At 42.8% G+C, this 18,790-nt stretch overlaps 1 protein-coding gene across 2 annotated transcripts in view; it reads left to right on the top strand.

Moving 5' to 3' along the window:
* tmem132e (transmembrane protein 132E) overlaps positions 1 to 18,485 on the top strand; it is a 332,847-nt gene extending 314,362 nt beyond the window's left edge. For both annotated transcript variants that reach the window (XM_064982123.1, XM_064982122.1), the window contains exons 6-9: positions 1,211 to 1,416; positions 3,550 to 3,829; positions 8,940 to 9,134; positions 14,833 to 18,485. In XM_064982123.1, the coding sequence (XP_064838195.1) occupies positions 1,211 to 1,416; positions 3,550 to 3,829; positions 8,940 to 9,134; positions 14,833 to 15,906 (1,755 nt within the window). In that variant the 3' untranslated portion in view covers positions 15,907 to 18,485. The remainder of the gene's footprint in view (positions 1 to 1,210; positions 1,417 to 3,549; positions 3,830 to 8,939; positions 9,135 to 14,832) is intronic.
* Positions 18,486 to 18,790: the final 305 nt, after the last annotated feature.

Here is an 18,790-nt window from a genome sequence, read left to right as displayed (position 1 = left end):
GTTTGGCGTAAATGGACAAATCCACTAATTTGAAGGGGTGTCCACATACTTCTGTATATATAGTGTATGTCCTTTGCTCTGTACAGTATCTAAGCCTGGCAAGCAAGAACCTAATTATCATGATTCAGTATGAAAAAAAGTATATTACCCTGATTCCAGCTGACACCCCAGATCTTTGCCAGAGAATGATGATCCCAAAATCCCTATTCACACAAAGGTGACTACAGACAGATAATCTGAAAACTTGATTTACCAGAACAAGGGAAACGAGGGAAAAGACTCATCTCTCTCCTCTATCTGAAGGCTTCCCACCCAGCCTGTATGGATTGCAGAGTGGAGAGGCCTGTCTGGATGGACTGGGTGTTTTATTATCCCCCCCCCCCCCTCTTATGATGAATCCTCAACCCTGAGAAGACTGGCGAGCCCGACCTCCATTTGCAGGAGATTAGCTCCTCTGATTACAGTGTCAGCTGCCTCCAACTGCCAGATAAATCATCGATGGTATCCCGAAAGCAAACCCTGCTATCTATTACTGTAAATCATTTAGTATTAAAGGGATGGGTATTTATGAGAAATACTGTGCTGGGTGATTTCTTGGAGAATGCTTAGATAAAAAATAAGTAAACAGAATTTTGTGTGTGGGCACCTGGTGTATTAAGCTTTCATATTCTATGAATTATTTGTTGCCTGAAAGCTTGTGTTAGTATATATATTCTGATGTGTGTCTCTGCTTAATTGTGTATAGATCATTACACTGAAAATAGTGGTGGGTTGTGGGTGATCATGGGCCTGATTTTTAAAGGCTTAGAGTAGACTGTACTTAAGAGCCAGTTCATCCACTCAAGAAGAGACTCAAATTAGATAGGAGAAAACCTTCAAGTAGTGTTGTTTACACTGTGTTCCCAAATATTTCAAATGACAAAAATATAGCCCCTCGTGGCAAAATATTGGAATATTCACAAAGGAGGATTATTGTGACCTAATAATAATAGTACACATTCCACATTAAAATAATCTGTAAGCGAAAAGGAAGACATGTTTTCCTTGTTTCCTTTAGTGGAATCTGAGAAAAGCTGTGCACCAGCAAATCCAATGTAATAAACTCGGTGGTGGACTCTACTCCTGCATCCATACTGTACTATATCACTTGTATCACCTGTCAACGGCAGATCATTATCATATATTGACCAATAACCTTTGTTTTTCACAGGTGTCCATGAATTGTGACTACGTGTTTGTGAACGGGAAGGAGACGCGGGGCTCCATGAACGCCCGTGTCATCTTCAGCTACGAGCACCTCAGTGCCCCCTTAGAGCTGACCTTGTGGGTGCCCAAACTCCCCCTTCAAGTGGAACTGTCTGACAGCAACCTGAGCTTCATCAAGGGCTGGAGGGTACCCATTCTTCCTGACCGCAGGTAGGACTCACCAACACACAGCTCCCCTTTGTGTATGGTGTTAGAGTGGAGAGCACTGCTTTTTTAGAGGTGATGTTTCTTGTATTTATTTTTAATTCATTTTGAGGTTACTGCACTCTAGTGTGGTTTGCTGCACTCTAGCTGAGACACTAGCCTAGATGTCATTGTCTTCCTCAACTTAATGTTTTTAGTCTTTACCCCTTGCATTGTCATGTAATCGTTTCAATTGTGCAGCCCATGTTTTGCTTGTGTCGTGTGTTTGTGTTACATGTCGTCCTAGTGACGCAATTCTATGCAAATCTGCCTAACCAATGTTTATGCCTCTTAGGCCTTATCTTTGTTTGCACAACTACTCCCTGTGCACACATTTTATTAGAGTTTAGCTTTTAGGTCCGGTTTCCCAGACACAGATTAAACCTCGTTCTGAAAAAACAATTTCAAAAGAGTTTCTCGATTGAGGATCTTTTTAATCCTGGACTAGGCTTAATCAGTGTTTTGAACCATCAACCACAATGAACAACATTAACTACTGTCTTCAAAACAGAACTGCAGAAGGCTTCATTCTGCCATTTTGGCAAAACATTTAGCACTTAACTAGATGTTTGTGATGTTGTCAGAACAAGGACAAAAAACACCTCACTGTGCATTAAACACTTAGATGTGATGTTTTTACTTTATATATATATCAGATACCACCAAACTATGCTATTAATTTAGCTGTAATTTAATCTCCTTTTATTTGGTCTCCCCTCAGAACACAAGCCATTTGGCTCACTTCTCACTCTGTCTCTCATCTCTCACTCTCACTCTCTCATATCTCTCGCTCTATCTCCCTCTATCTCTCCTAACACAACACTGTTTAAGCCCTAAGCTTTATCAAGGGCCAGGTCTCTTGGACCGCAATGTGTGTGTTTGCTACATTGCAGCTGCATTGCTCACTGGCTGTGTTATCCAGTAATGTGTTCTAAAAGAGGACAGAAGTGTAATCGGGTAGGCCGGCCGATGTGCAGCAAAGCTCCAGCTGGTGTATCAAAGATCCTAATAAGAACAGACACTTCTCTAAAGAAAAAAAACGTTAGGTATGGCCTTAACATGGGAAACACTCTGACCTGAGCAAAGAGTCATGAAACTCCATGAGGAGAGTCACGCTGTCTCTCTGGTTTACCCTAGTCTTAACTGAACACTCTTGTCTACATTCTTGTCTCTCCACTGCTATTGTGGCTTTGTTGTACAAGTTGAAAAACACAGGCGAACCGTGCCTTTTAGCCTTAAATGTCTAGCGTTAGCCGGCCACGGGACATGATGCATGCTAGAGTATTGTCAGACCTTTTAGGGAACACAGGACAGGCCTGCTTGATATTCAGATGGGTTTTGGGAATCAATGGGTGGGATATGCTTTGTCAGTCACTGACAGCCCACTGCCGCTCCTGCATCTTAAGTTATCTGAAAGGATAAGTCAAAGCAAAGATTAATTAGCCTTGGGAATGGAGGAGAGCTTTTTAGCATTTAAGAGGAAAGCCGGCAGCTTGTCAGGCTGTTGAGAAACGTTTGGCAAGTATTACATCTTCTGGAGCAACATATTGGGCTTGGTTGGGATGCACTGACCGTGTTCTCCCCCTGTCCATCTAAGCATCCATTGATTTAGGAATGGAAGGCACATGTCCAAATCTTGCTTGTTTGGAAGTTTTTGGAGGAGTTTCGTGCCGGCTTGGATAACTTTTCCCTCACAAAGGGCACATTGGAACAGACACTGTAACAGATGTCCTCCACATAGATTAGTGTTGGGCCTCTCTTCAAATCAAGTGCTAAATTATGTAATGATAAGAAGCAATTAAGAACATAAGCTCCCGAAACAGGATGCAGGATTTAACTACACTACAGCATATTCCACAAACATATTGAGTTACAAGATGCATCATTAAAGGTTATGATAAGCCATTGAGCTACTGCTGAAACGGCTTCGTAAATAGTACAGCAAATACATTTTGACATGATAACCCTTACTTTGTTGTTGTACACTTTGATACTGGTAATGATATTGACAATGTTTACGGTTTTGACACTGTTAACATCATTGACACAGTTTCTTTCTTTATCTCTCTCTCTATCTCTCTCTCCCTGTCTTTGTCTCAGGAGCGCCAGAGACAGTGACACAGATGACGACGAGGACGACCGGCGGGTGAGCCGGGGCTGCACCTTGCAGTACCAGCGTTCCCTTGTCAAGGTGCTGACCCAGTTTCACACCACCTCCACTGAGGGCACCGACCAGGTCATCACCATGCTGGGCCCCGACTGGCAGGTGGACGTGACTGACCTGGTTCAGGACTCGCTGAAGGTGGTCGACCCCAGGATAGCCGAGCTGGTGGACCGCACCGTGCTGGTGGGCCTGGAGCTGGGCTCCACTGTACTGAAGGTATATAAACTTGGCTAGGACACCAAAGTCTGTAAAAAGGAAATGGCTTCTTTCAATTGCCTCTTTTACCTCATAGATGTTCGCCCATCTCATAAATGTTATAGGCTAGGGCACTAGAGGCAAATAGGAAATTGACACTGAGGTAGACAAAGTATGGATCATACTGACCAAAGTGCAGCTGTAATAGGCAGAAGCGCTCAGAGTGCACAACAAAATATTTTGTGCTTCACACTGACCTAGACGAACTGACAGGTGAAAGAAGGAAATTAGACCTCTTCTTCATCGCTTTCACCCATTTTGTTTTTGTAAAGGAAGCCTCTTTACAATGATGAAATGATAAATGAGATCTGTCCAAACTTGCTTTTAAAGATGGCTCCATCTGCATAGGCATGTAGTCTATATGGGCTTCCGCTTAGCCTTCCAATATGCAGCTTTACCATTCAAACTGAGTGATTGATGGCATAGAAAACCATACTTATGGAAGGCTGTAAGAAAATAAAAGATCTCCAGCTTACACAGTATTTTATGGAACATTAGGAAAATGAAGAGTAGCCTGTTTCTCACTACCAACCCATATTAGTGGAGCAAATAAAAATGAAACATGTAACCTTTATTTAACTAGGCAAGTCAGTTAAGAACAAATTCTTATTTACAATGACGGCCTATCCTGGCCAAACCCGGACGATGCTGGGCCAATTGTGCGCCGCCCTATGGGACTCCCAATTTCTCACTACCAACCCCTGTTGGTGGAGCAAATAATTTATTTATAAACATTTAACCTTCATTTAACTAGTCAGGCCAGTTAAGAACAAATTCCTATTACAATGACGGCCTATCCTGGCGACGCTGGGAAGATTGTGTGCCACCCTATGGGACTCCCAATCACGGCCGGATGTGATACAGCCTGGAATCAAACCAGGGACTGTAGTGACACCTCTTGCACTGACTTGCAGTTCCTTAGACCACTGCGCCACTCGGGAGTCCGTGAGTCCATGAATCTACTCTCAAACTAACTTATTTCACTTAGAGGGTTCACTGATGAACATAAATGAGTTATAAGATCTTTTTCATTAATCGAACGCCATTTTCCAAACAATAACTTAATCGGGGGGGAGTAGTCTGGAAGATTTGATAATAGGCAACAGTTTAATCCCACCATCTTGACTTTAAGGGCTTTCATTTTGGAGCTAATTATTGTTTTTGAATGAAAGTATGGCACCACAAATGGTGTAAGAGTCAGATTTTGTATAGTTTTTTCGTTTAGATGTGTATTTATTTTACATTAAATGTATTACGAATTATGACCTTCACCTGATTTTTGAGCTTTTTAATTGACATTCCAAAGACGCATATTGAGAACATTTAATTGCCAAACATTGAAAAGATTTAATTGTTTCTAACAACACAGAATTAAACAATTAATAAGAGCCCACATGACTTTACTTAAATAAAATATTTCACTTGTGTATATTACTTTTTTAAATTTGATGACTATTATTTAATTTCTTAAAATCATTGTCTCATCTCTGCTCAGGCTGTAGCAGCCAGACAGCCAGATAACCATCTAACGCTATCTCTGTGCTCCCCAACGAGTCATACTAAACTCAGCAAAAAAGAAATGTCCTCTCACTGTCAACTGTGTTTATATTCAGCACACTTAACATGTGTAAATATTTGGATGAACATAACAAGATTCAACAACTGAGACATTAACTGAAGGCCCTAGCCCTCACCCTCCAATCCAACAGGTCCCAGACGTGCTCAATGGAATTGAGATCCGGGCTCTTCGCTGGCCATGGCAGAACACTGACGTTCCTGTCTTGCAGGAAGTTACGCACAGAATGAGCAGTATGGCTGGTGGCATTGTCATGCTGGAGAGTCATGTCAGGATGTGCTTGCAGGAAGGGTACCACATGAGGGAGGAGGATGTCTTCCCTGTAACGCTCAGCGTTGAGATTGCCCCTCTCAGCCTATTGCGGACAGTCTGAGCACTGATGGAGGGATTGTGCGTTCCTGGTGTAACTCGGGCAGTTGTTGTTGCCATCCTGTACCTGTCCCGCAGGTGTGATGTTTGAATATACCGATCCTGTGCAGGTGTTGTTACATGTGATCTGCCACTGCGAGGACGATCAGCTGTTCGTTCTATCTCCCTGTAGCGCTGTTTTAGGCGTCTCACAGTACGGACATTGCAATTTATTGCCCTGACCACATCTGCAGTCCTCATGCCTCCTTGCAGCATGGCTAAGGCACGTTCACGCAGATGAGCAGGGACCCTGGGCATCTTTCTTTTGGTGTTTTTCATTGTCAGTAGAAAGGCCTCTTTAGTGTCATAAGTTTTCATAACTGTGACCTTAATTGCCTACCATCTATAAGCTGTTAGTGTCTTAACAACCGTTCCACAGGAGCATGTTCATTAATTGTTTATGGTTCATTGAACAAGCATGGGATACAGTGTTTAAACCCTTTGCAATGAAGATCTGTAAAGTTATTTAGATTTTTCCAAATTATTATTGTGTGCGGGGTCAGGAAGAATAAGTGCAGTGGATTCTGGTCATTGTAGATCATTTAAAAATATTTAAAAATACGCAAATCTAATTTTTCTGGTGCTGAACAGATGAACATGTCAAAGAAAAAAAGCAATTTTTCGCAACTTTGGTATGTTTCCATAGGAAAATACTCAACCTAGTTTAGCGCAGAAAACGTGGTAATTTTCTACAATGAAAAAAGGAATGTCCGCAACTTCTCCCATGGTGATTTAATCATGCGCCCAATAAAAACAACATTTCGATCCGAGTTGGATTTTCGTCAGACCGGACGAATGTCCAACGCTGATCAAAACATTGTGATTATTTCTCTCGAGAGAAACGGCGTGTAGAGCTCACCAAAAAACTAAATGCAAGTAATTGAACCAATATCGGTCAATTTGTTGTTTAATTATAATACAACAAAAACTACATTTCAGTTCATCGCTCAGCACTTCTTTATAGGGCAGGGTTATTCAAACTCTTACCCTACGAGGTTCCGCACCCTGCTGCTTTTCTGTTCTACTTGATCATTAATTTCACACAGTCCATGATTAGAGGGGAACAATTTAAAAACACATTGAAACTGGCTTCGAGGTCCATTTGCGACACAACCATAGACATTGATGAGGTGTACTTGTAACACCCATTTCTGTCAGCCTCACACAGAGTGTGATGGAGTGAGAGAACGCTTCATAACGGTTGTTAGTACAGGAGAAGTGCATCCTAACCTATGACCTATGTACTGCATGGACCTATGTGTGGTATGGCTCCAAATTTTTGTTGTGTTAGCTCTGACCTAGATTCAAAATAATGTGTACAATCCACACTCTTAAAAGAGTTTACATTAAAGGTACTTCTTTTCATTTTTTTGAATTTTTTTATTCATGTTTTACTAAAAGACTATTGGTACTAGCCTACCCATAGAAGTGGTCCATAGTGTGCTGTATGCTTTGGGTTATTTCTACCTATTTCTGTTATATCTGTTTGTAATTACACAGTCATGTATTTCATTGTGAATCAATTATCCACATTAATTTTGACCAAACAAAAACAAAGCTTAGTTTAACCCTGATAATTTACTACTACGACGGTGGCTACTCAAATGAGTCGGAAAAACACAGGAGCCTAACTCGAAGCTTTTTTAGAGACAAAACCCAGTGTGGAGAACTGTCCTGCTTAGAGTACTTCATCATTCAACTGAATTCCCCACCTTTTGTGAAACTTTAGAAGTCATGTATTCATGTACCTTCATCCCCCGCGGTTACATTTTATGAGCGTAGGGGAGAAGAAGGGGAGACGGACTACCAATGAACTGGAACTCTCCTCTCCAGCAGGGATCAGAAGACGACAGCTTTGTCCTCTCTGGTGACATACGCGGCCGGTGACGTCAAGCCACATTGAGCCATCATAAAAAGCTGTTTAAAAGCATTCTTTATACACGTCACCTTACCAGACAGTCCAGCCTCTTCAGCACACTATACTCAACAGATCAGGATGGCAACTCTGTCGCTGTGTTAACGGGCTCTTACCTCTTTTTAATGGGTGTTTTGAACAGGGAGAAGGGCTGTAATGATAACAGATTGCCAAATTAGTGTGCTGTTTAGGATGGTAAGATTTTGAGCACTATTAAATGTTATTATGGCCGTTGGAGGCCAAATTAACAAAGGCAGAGGCTCTCAATGCCCCTCTTCACTGTAGATTTGGCATGAGCTCCAATTGCTACAGAAGTGGAACAACCAACCGGGCTCAGATGAGCAAGAGGGAACATATTTGGATAGATAATGATGCACTATGCCTGAAGGTGAACAAGCTATTTGGATAATGAGAAAAGCCAGTCGGCGGTCATCTCTAGTCATCTCTAGCCGCTGTTGTCACCAGAGCAGTACACATACAATTAATTATGACTGGAAAATGTATTAATCCTCCAAAAAATAGAGCTAAAAACAAAACAATCCAAAAATGACTAAACATAGGTCTTTGATGGTGGAGAGCCTGTCATATCATCTAAACCATCTTACAGGCCTTCCTGTATTTTACACAGGCAGCCTTATACATCTGAGTGCTGATGTAACTTTTCTATTTTATTTTTACGTCCTTTATGACTCACAGAGGAAGGCGAGTGCTTCTGTGGTTGACTTTTCACAAAGGAAGGCGAGTGCTTCTGTGGTTGACTTTTCCCACATGACCTTTACGAAGCAATCGGAGGCAACAACAGAAAGGTGACATAATGAGCTGTAAATGCCATGTTTGGCCCCTTGATGGAGGCAGACCTGTCAAGGCCCCAGGATTAGCTCTAGATATTTTGTATTTTGTGCCCTGCAGCCATCCAATGGACTCACATTTTTGCCAACCACCCACTGAAGAGAGGTCAAGAGGTCAAATGTAGGGCACAGGGAGGCTGTAAGTGGCAGCCCCCGGTCAGCATCCGGTGTCTGGTGCTTTCGTTTTGGCTTGAGTGTCTCATTTATCACACACTTACACAGAAGACGGACAGAAAGACAGACTCATATCCCACTTGTCTGTATTTCCCTGTCATGACACAAAATGCCTGGTGTGGCAGTCAAATGGTCTCTTGTCGTTTGCAGGTGGAGTCTCCACTCGCCGTGGAGGCAATGTTGGGAGAGACGTCGTTTTCCGTCACCGATGAGAAAGTCTCCATCTTGGAACTTCGCGTCCACGCCATCGCTGGACTTTCTTTGTCACTTCAGCCCAGCCCTGGCAACAGTCACACTATGGTCGCCAAGGCAACTGGCCTGCAGACACTTGCTGCACCAAAGCAGGTACTGTATACTAATATATAAGATGATACATGTAGAGGGCATTGAGTTTGTGTGGATGTCAGCTTTGAGTATATAAAACATTAAGAACCCCTGCTCTTTCCATGACATAGACTGACCAAGTGAATTCATGTCAAAGCTATGATCTCTTGTTGATGTCACTTGTTAAATACTCTTCAAACAGTATAGATGAAGGGGAGGAGACAGGTTTAAGGATTTGTAAGCCTTGAGACAATTGAGACATGTATTGGGTATGTATGCCATTCAGAGGTTGAATGGGCAAGTCAAAAAATGTAAGAGCCTTTGAATAGGGTTTGGTAGTAGGTGCCAGGAGCACCGGTTTGTGTCAAGAACTGCAATGATCAAATTAAATCAAATTTATTTATATAGCCCTTCGTACATCAGCTGATATCTCAAAGTGCTGTACAGAAACCCAGCCTAAAACCCCAAACTGCAAGCAATGCAGGTGTAGAAGCACGGTGGTTAGGAAAAACTCCCTAGAAAGGCCAAAACCTAGGAAGAAACCTAGAGAGGAACCAGGCTATGTGGGGTGGCCAGTCCTCTTCTGGCTGTGCTGGGTAGAGATTATAACAGAACATGGCCAAGATGTTCAAATGTTCATAAATGACCAGCATGGTCAAATAATAATAAGGCAGAACAGTTGAAACTGGAGCAGCAGCACGGCCAGGTGGACTGGGGACAGCAAGGAGTCATCATGTCAGGTAGTCCTGGGGCATGGTCCTAGGGCTCAGGGCCTCCGAGAGAGAGAAAGAAAGAGAATTAGAGAGAGCATATGTGGGGTGGCCAGTCCTCTTCCGGCTGTGCCGGGTGGAGATTATAACAGAACATGGCCAAGATGTTCAAATGTTCATAAATGACCAGCATGGTCGAATAATAATAAGGTAGAACAGTTGAAACTGGAGCAGCAGCACGGCCAGGTGGACTGGGGACAGCAAGGAGTCATCATGTCAGGTAGTCCTGGGGCATGGTCCTATGGCTCAGGTCCTCCGAGAGAGAGAAGGAGAGAATTAGAGAACGCACACTTATATTCACACAGGACACCGAATTGGACAGGAGAAGTACTCCAGATATAACAAACTGACCCCAGTCCCCCGACACATAAACTACTGCAGCATAAATACTGGAGGCTGAGACAGGAGGGGTCATTAGACACTGTGGCCCCACCCGAGGACACCCCCGGACAGGGCCAAACAGGAAGGATATAACCCCACCCACTTTGCCAAAGCACAGCCCCCACACCACTAGAGGGATATCTTCAACCACCAACTTACCATCCTGAGACAAAGCTGAGTATAGCCCGCAAAGATCTCCGCCATGGCACAACCCAAGGGGGGGTGCCAACCCAGACAGGATGACCACATCAGTGAATCAACCCATTCAGGTGATGCACCCCCTCCAGGGACGGCATGAGAGAGCCCCAGTAAGCCAGTGACTCAGCCCCTGTAATAGAGTTAGAGGCAGAGAATCCCAGTGGAAAGAGGGGAACCGGCCAGGCAGAGACAGCAAGGGTGGTTCGTTGCTCCAGAGCCTTTCCGTTCACCTTCCCACACCTGGGCCAGACTACACTCAATCATATGAGCCACTGAAGAGATGAGTCTTCAGTAAAGACTTAAAGGTTGAGACCGAGTTTGCGTCTCTGACATGGGTAGGCAGACCGTTCCATAAAAATGGAGCTCTATAGGACAAAGCCCTGCCTCCAGCTGTTTGCTTAGAAATTCTAGGGACAATTAGGAGGCCTGCGTCTTGTGACCGTAGCGTACGTGTAGGTATGTACGGCAGGACCAAATCAGAGAGATAGGTAGGAGCAAGCCCATGTAATGCTTTGTAGGTTAGCAGTAAAACCTTGAAATCAGCCCTTGCTTTGACAGGAAGCCAGTGTAGGGAGGCTAGCACTGGAGTAATATGATCAAATTTTTTGGTTCTAGTCAGGATTCTAGCAGCCGTATTTAGCACTAACTGAAGTTTATTTAGTGCTTTATCCGGGTAGCCGGAAAGTAGAGCATTGCAGTAGTCTAACCTAGAAGTGACAAAAGCATGGATTAATTTTTCTGCATCATTTTTGGACAGAAAGTTTCTGATGATGCTGGGTTTTTCATGCTTAACAATTTCCCGTGTGTATCAAGAATGGTCCACCACCCAAAGGACATTCAGCCAACTTGACACAACTGTGGGAAGCATTGGAGTCAACATGGGCCAGCATTCCTGTGGAACGCTTTCGACACCTTGTGGAGTCCATGCCACGACTAATTGAAGCTGTTCCCAATAATAGGAAGGTGTTCCTAACGTTTAGTATACTCAGTGAATGTTTATAGATGTATGCAACCTGTCATCATATTGTTTGGTACTCAGGTGAGTATAGATGAGTTCATTTTCACTAAGATACCTATTGAGCTTGGTATATTTTGATCTTGTTAATAGAACACCACAGTAACTGACTCATAGAACATAAAGATCTTCTTCAATGTACAGACCTGATTCATGTTGGCCTTCAAAGATACTCAATGACAAAATACATTTTCAGGTAAATAATAAAACATTGTCAAACCAGCCGCCTCATAGTACAGAAGGCAATAGTACAGAAGGCATTGCCATGGTTACAGTGTCTGAATGTGCCAGGACATGCCTTCTCACACCTTTGGAGGAAGGTCACTCCAGCGAACATAACACCTGTAGTGTTCTCTATCTCTATAGTACGTCTTCTCATTGAAAGCCATTTAATACATGTTTTATCTAAATGGTGTGAAGAGTACATTCTATTCATTTCTATTCTCAAGGCATTGCAGCTGGAGCACCACAATTATTTGAAGTGGTGCTACAGCATGTCTTCATGAATATTCCTTAATGAACAAAAATCAGACAGTGCATTCAGAAAGTATTCAGGCCCCTTCCCTTTTTTCACATTTTGTTACAGCCTTATTCTTATTACAGCCTTATTCTAAAATGGATGAAATAAAAAATATCCTCATCAATCTACACACAATACCCATAATGACAAAGCAAAAACCGCTATTTTGAAATGTTAGCAAATATATTAAAAATATAAAACAGATGCTTTATTTACACGTATTCAGGCCCATTGCTATGAAACTCGTAATTGACCTTGAGTGCATCCTGTTTCCCTTGATCATCCTTCAGATGTTTGGAGTCCACCTATGTTCAATTCAATTGATTGGACATGATTTGGAAAGACACACACCTGTCTATTTAAGGTCCCACAGTTGACAGTGCATGTCAAATTAAAAACCAAGCCATGAGGTTGAGGAAATTATCCATAGAGCTCCTCGACCAATCCCGTAGAGGTTTTAATGCATGGGTGTAATTTTTTAATAGATACTATAGTTGGAGAAACTGTCTTTCTTACCAGCATTACACCATAGGGGTTGATTTCTATAGGGAAACGTCAGTAACAGGGCATCTAACCCGCTAATATGAATCTGGAATTGAACATCTGTGGGAAGCAGCTCATGAATTTTCATGACATCACACACATCCAGAAAATGGACTGTTGACGCTCGCAGTGCTCATTAGCCTATTTGCCTTATTGCTGTGCTGCGCCCAAACAGCCCTCCAACACACAAGCCTGAAAATAAATCTGATTTGTTACAAAAAACTCCCTGGGAACGTCTCATCACACCAGCAAATATACATCTTGTTTAATAAAAGTCAGAGGAATCGGCCTTCTTTTCGGCATGTTTGAGTCTTGCAACTGGGGACTTCAGTTTCTCTAAATCCTCCCAAAGAATGAATTGGGCACAGTCCTTCACCTTTTCCTGAGAAGCCAGATCGCACTGTGTTGTTTCACACTTGGGTCGTTCATATTCCCCCACAACGAGAGAATATAGCCAGGTTTCAATGCCTTGGAAATTGGGGATGACAGCTATTGTTACTCTACCAACTCTCTCTTTGCGCTGGTGGTGGCCAAACAAAACTAAACCGTCAGGGCCCGGCATTTAATTCCAATTTAATCTCACCTTCCGCTGCTTGGCCACCTTACATTTAATTAGCATAATGTATTGTCCTAAAGTGCTCTCTGAGGTTGGGCCATAAAAGGCAGCCAATCCCTCTGCCAGTGGACCTCTCCGTGGGGTGCTCAGGTTATTTCACACCATTTGATTCTGTTTCACAGGAGAAACCTCACCTGCCGCGTCTGCTAAACGCCCCCTTTCTTACTCCATGAATGAATGAGAGCCATAAACTACAACTGAGGGAAGTGAAGAAGCCAAAGTCTCTTTCTGTTAGCCTGGAATCCAGCCCATTTTTATTAGGTTATATGTGCATTTGATTAACATTTGTTCATTTCAACCATCCCAAGTGTGAACTGTGATCTCATTTGCCAGGGCAGCTATTGTCATTTAGCATCTAAGAACAGAGAGGATGCACAAATCTTCCCTTCTATGAGTCAGCAATGCTTTGGCTGTTTAAGTCACAGAGATCCTATTTAATTTTATGGTCTAATTTCCCTTCTGGGGAAATACTGTTGATCTGTTAACCACAGTTAATCCTGAGCTCTCCAAAGAGGACTTAATAAATAGGTAACAGTGATTGATTCATTATCCTATTGAGGAATTATAATTAGAACATTCCAGTCACCCTCGAGTATACTGAGTACTTTGTTTGCTTTGTGTCTAACCTTTTTAACATGTTGGTGTACTACTAGTGGCTTCATCAGGACAGGGTGTCATACTCAATGTATTATTTAAATCATGTTTCAAAGGCCCCATTCATCTTGACAAGTGGAGATGACAGAGGCCCGTGTTCGAACAGGAATGTCATAGCAACCTTGAAGTTCAGTATCCTCCGCCTGAAATCAAAGAAAAATATGTCTACACTCTCAAACAGAGCGTTCCAATCCAGACAGAATTTGGATAAATGCCTCTCCCGTTAGAATATGAAAAGACATCTCGGTTGGGGACTAAAAGTGCTCTGTCAGAAAAGCTATTTTCTTTTGTCAGCCCTACAGAGCAGGTACGCTAGGTTGAGCTGAGAGGTATTGTTTTAGCAGGAGCCAAAGGAATGCTTCTGTCAAAAACCACCTCGTTACTTGGAGACATGGCCACCGAACATTGCCATTACTCTCATGAAGCCAGACTCAAGCTGTCAGGTAAAGTGCTGTGCAGTTGTGCAGCTCTGTCTGTTGTTTGTCTGCAGGACAACAGTTGCAAAACACCCACTCACCCCTCCTTTCTTAGAGCGAGCTTTGTGTTCGCTGGCATACACTACTGAGACAGACCGCCTGTGTGTGTCTCGGTCTGTGCCGAGGCAGGGGGTGCCGATGTTTAGAGATGCTTAGAAGATTTAGGGATCGAGCGAGTCAGAGACTTCAAAGGCAGGAATTGGACTCACATATATTCACATCATACGTAGAGGAGTGAAAGAGCATCTGTTTGAACCATCGAAATGATCAGTTTTCGAAGAAACAACTATATCAACCAATGTTTGTAATTTCTAAACATGAATCCTGTAGTTTGATTTGCAGCATATTGTTATTTGGTAAATCTGTTTGTTTCTTCAAGACATTAAAAGGTGTCTCTCTCTAGCCTTCCAGGAAAGTTTGTACATGGGGTTACTGTATGAATAATTAATCTGTGAAATGCTCCGGCATAGCAAAAATGGCATTTGAAAGCTGCATTTACCTAACAAAAAAACTAAAAATACCCTTTTCCTCTTGTTGTTATCACAGGAGGCCAGCTTGTCCATCTGGCTTTACTACAGCGATAGCACCGCATTGCCTCTGACCTTCTTCGACCCGAAGGACTACAACCTCAACGCTTCCACACTGGACGACAAGGTCGTGTCCATATCCCAGGAGCCTCAGCACCGCTGGCCGGTGGTTGTGGCGGAGGGCGAGGGCTCCGGGGAGATGGTGCGTATGGAGATGACCATCTGCGAGGCCTGTCAGAAAACCAAGCGCAAGAGCGTCATCGCTTCGGCCCCTGTGTATGTGAAAGTCCGCTTCGGCCCGGAGGAAGACTCTGAGGAAGAAATGGAAAGCGAGATCGAAATCGAGCCAGCCCGTGTCACCAGGCGGCCGGTGGTGGATTCCAACCTCGGTGATAAAGGCTTCGAGCCATCCAACGAGCAGCCGGCGAGCGTTCCCATCGACTACACCAACTTCCCGACCATCAGCAACCAGGAGAGGCCCACCGAGGGAGAGGAAGAAGAGGAAGATGATGATTTCATCCATGCGCCCCGCAGCATGACCGACCTGGAGATCGGCATGTACGCCCTCCTGGGCGTCTTCTGCCTTGCCATCCTGGTCTTCCTCATCAACTGCATTGTGTTTGTCCTCAAGTACCGCCACAAGAGAATCCCCCCTGAGGGCCAGGCCAACATGGACCATTCCCACCACTGGGTTTTTTTAGGGAACGGACAGCCCTTGAGGGCCCAGAGTGAGCTTTCACCCCAGACAGTGGAGAGCCCCATTAACCCCCTGGAAGGGGTACAGACTTGTTGCCATGGTGACCACCACAGCAGCGGCAGCTCCCAGACAAGCGTTCAGAGCCAGGTCCACGGGAGGGGCGATGGCAGCTCTGGGGGCTCCACCAAGGAGCATGGCGAGGAGGCCAGCTCGCCAACCTCCAAGCGCAAGCGTGTCAAGTTCACCACCTTCACCACACTCCCCACAGAAGACATGCCCTATAACTCCATCCCCATTGCAGATGAAGAAGACATTCAGTGGGTCTGCCAGGACATGGGTTTCCAGGACCCAGAGGAACTTCATGATTACATGCGCAGGATAAAGGAAATAGCCTGAAGGGGCGGCTGTTAAGAAGCACCCTCCTTACAGCTTCAAAAAATACTTTCCTTTCTATTTTTCTCTTTTTTCACTTTAGTGAGAGAGAACTTTTCACAAACAAAAAGCAAGGCCGAATACACTTCTGATTTTGTTTGTTTTCTTTTTCTTTGCACAGTGCCGTTTCCCGTACACACTTTTTTGGAAGTTGAAAAAAATTGGAAAGCCAAAGACTAGACAAGAATTTTAAACGCTAGAGAAATGGCTATGTCTGGATGTCCCTTCTACAGAAGTAGAGGAGTACACTCTCAAATGGAATTATAAGCTTCAGTCGTGAGCACTGTTCCGCAGGATGAATTTTAAGTGCTCTGTCACTCCTACTGGGGGTTATTTGGTGAGCGTGATAAGGACAGGAGTGTTTTTAGTAGGATGGGTTGGGTCTTGGCTCTGTGTTTGTCGGGTTGTCCCAACACCAAGTACCTTCTCCAACAAAGAGGCCTTCGATGTGCAGATTACATTTTCAGAGAAACAGCTTTTGGGACGCAACACAGAACAACATGATGGACAACCAATTGTCAAAGACGCTCATTAAAAACAATGTTACCAATTCATTTTATTTTGCCAGAGTAGGGAAGCATTCGTCAATGTTAGAACATCCATTGTTCTTGGTACAGCACATGCTATGATTTCATTCAATATCATTACTGTACACTTTGCTACATTTCATACAAATTCCAAGCCAGTTCCCGAATACTGGTTTCATACACTTTCCTGATTAAGTCTAATGCCTTAGAATGGGTTATAGAATGGGTTTCACTGATCACAACTGATTTCAATGCTGACACCCTGTTTTCACACTTGGTTAGGGGCTAGTGCGGAGGGCAATTATCCAAAACGCTACAACTTGTCAAAGGTTTAGTTATATTGGGAAATACAAAAGCTTGTACGTATATTGTGAAGTAAACAATCTTCGACATTCTTTGCATGAAAGGAGATACTGAGGCACAATCAGCAATTTTCCAAATTTGTAAATGTTTGTATTGTAATTATCTAATTATACCTAGACAATACTAAAGGACATATGTTGTATCATGCATTACATGCATGCCGTGCCAGACCTGCATAGTACAGCCCTCCCTCGTATGTACATACCATGAGTAGCTGAGTTCCTCTTCAGCAGCAACATTACATTGAACTTGTTATTCATGCAGAGATAGAGAAGGGGGAACGTGTTGGCCCATCACTGTAAGCATAGAGTTTCCTCTGCAGTTTTTACTAAGATGTCCCACTGTACACCTGAGAATTACAATGGAAGAACTTTCATCCCACCAAAATATTTTGCAGCAGAAATCGTTCCATTTCCTTTTTTATTTTTAAACACGGTGACCTCGTGTAATCATGCTCCCCATTGAACACCAACGATTTTGTACCGAGTCACGATATTAATTTCCAATCAATCTAAACAGATAATGAGAAGTACTATGTTTGGTCCAAAATATGTCCGTAATAAAAAGCATAGATGCTGCAAAGGAGCTGGTCATGACCGTCACAGAAGCCAAGCGCACTGGTGCTGACGCATTGGGCTATTGTTATGGTGGTGACACCTTTTAAGTTTCTCAGGACTGTCTGTGTTTGATGAAATCTTAAATGTAATACTAGGAGTTTTGGTTAGTGAACCTGCACAAAATAGAATGACTGCAAATGATGAATGCAATGGGATTCCATTTATAGGTTTGGTTATGTAGAAGTGTTGGCTAGCTAGAGTGTGATGAATTGTAAAGCACTGGGTGGGATGATGACTGATTCTTTGAAGATCATGTTGTTTCGTACTAATCTGAAGATTGCCAAGTTATTTTCAAGAGTAATGAAAAATAAACAGGATGGAAAACTGTTCAATCAGTTTTTAATTCACCTTTATTTGTGTGCTAGTAGGTTGTGGATTTGCTGTGTTTTTGTTAATCATATGATGTGCAATATGGCCACAATGGAAGAACAAATGTCACCCAACCTCTCAATTTGAGTTATGAATCCAATCAATTCATTTCCACAAAAAACATCAACCTAGTTGGCTGACATTTTGTCACCTGTTATGAAGTCATTTCTTTGCTATTCAGTTCATTTGATTTACAGCATGCCATGTGATGTACGTTCCAAATGGTTTCATTGAATAATGACCTAATTACAAAATTATATTAAATCTCAATCAAGCCCTATTAACATCTAAAGGTAAATGGTCTTCAAAATCAAAGACAACAATTCTTGCCCTCACTTGAAACCCACGCTTTTACAAAGAAACCGGTTGAGGAAATGAACTGTTGGTTACAGCCAGACTTTTCTTCTTTCTTTTTTTTAACCCCCATTTTAAACGATGGTGTCTCAGGATGAATGTATTGATTCTCTACTGTACTTTGATCATCAGATGGGTACTTTGCCTCATGTATTACTATGGTAAACCCAAATCAGTACCACTGCTTAACAACAACGGTGGATTAAGTTTCTAATAGCAGCTTTTTAACATTCTTTTTTTATAGTTCTGACTTTCCAATTTGATTATTCTTTCAGAGATCATAACAAATGTCTATTAAAAACATTTTATGGCTTCTGAGAATTTTTTTATGTTTCCTTTCTCAATGTATATATGTATATGCTAAACCATTTTTGTAATGTGACTTTGGTGAAGGTGTGCATATTTCTGTGTACATCCAGTGTTTCTTCTGCAAGCTGCTGCTACTAGAGACTTTCTCACATGTGGTTGAATACTTTTGAAGTGTACCCCAGGTGGAGACATGGTGACCGTGCACCAGCTCACTGACGATACTATGTTCATGTACAGAGCACTGTTCAATTTCCTGTATTCTCCAGAAAAAGAAAACCCTTGTATTTCCCCCTTATATGTAAAGTACTA

Source organism: Oncorhynchus masou, chromosome 12 (genome assembly GCF_036934945.1).
Source record: "Oncorhynchus masou masou isolate Uvic2021 chromosome 12, UVic_Omas_1.1, whole genome shotgun sequence".
NCBI classification, from domain to species: Eukaryota; Metazoa; Chordata; class Actinopteri; order Salmoniformes; family Salmonidae; genus Oncorhynchus; species Oncorhynchus masou.
Note: the sequence above shows the minus strand (reverse complement) of the source record. Positions and strands in the feature narration are given on the sequence as shown.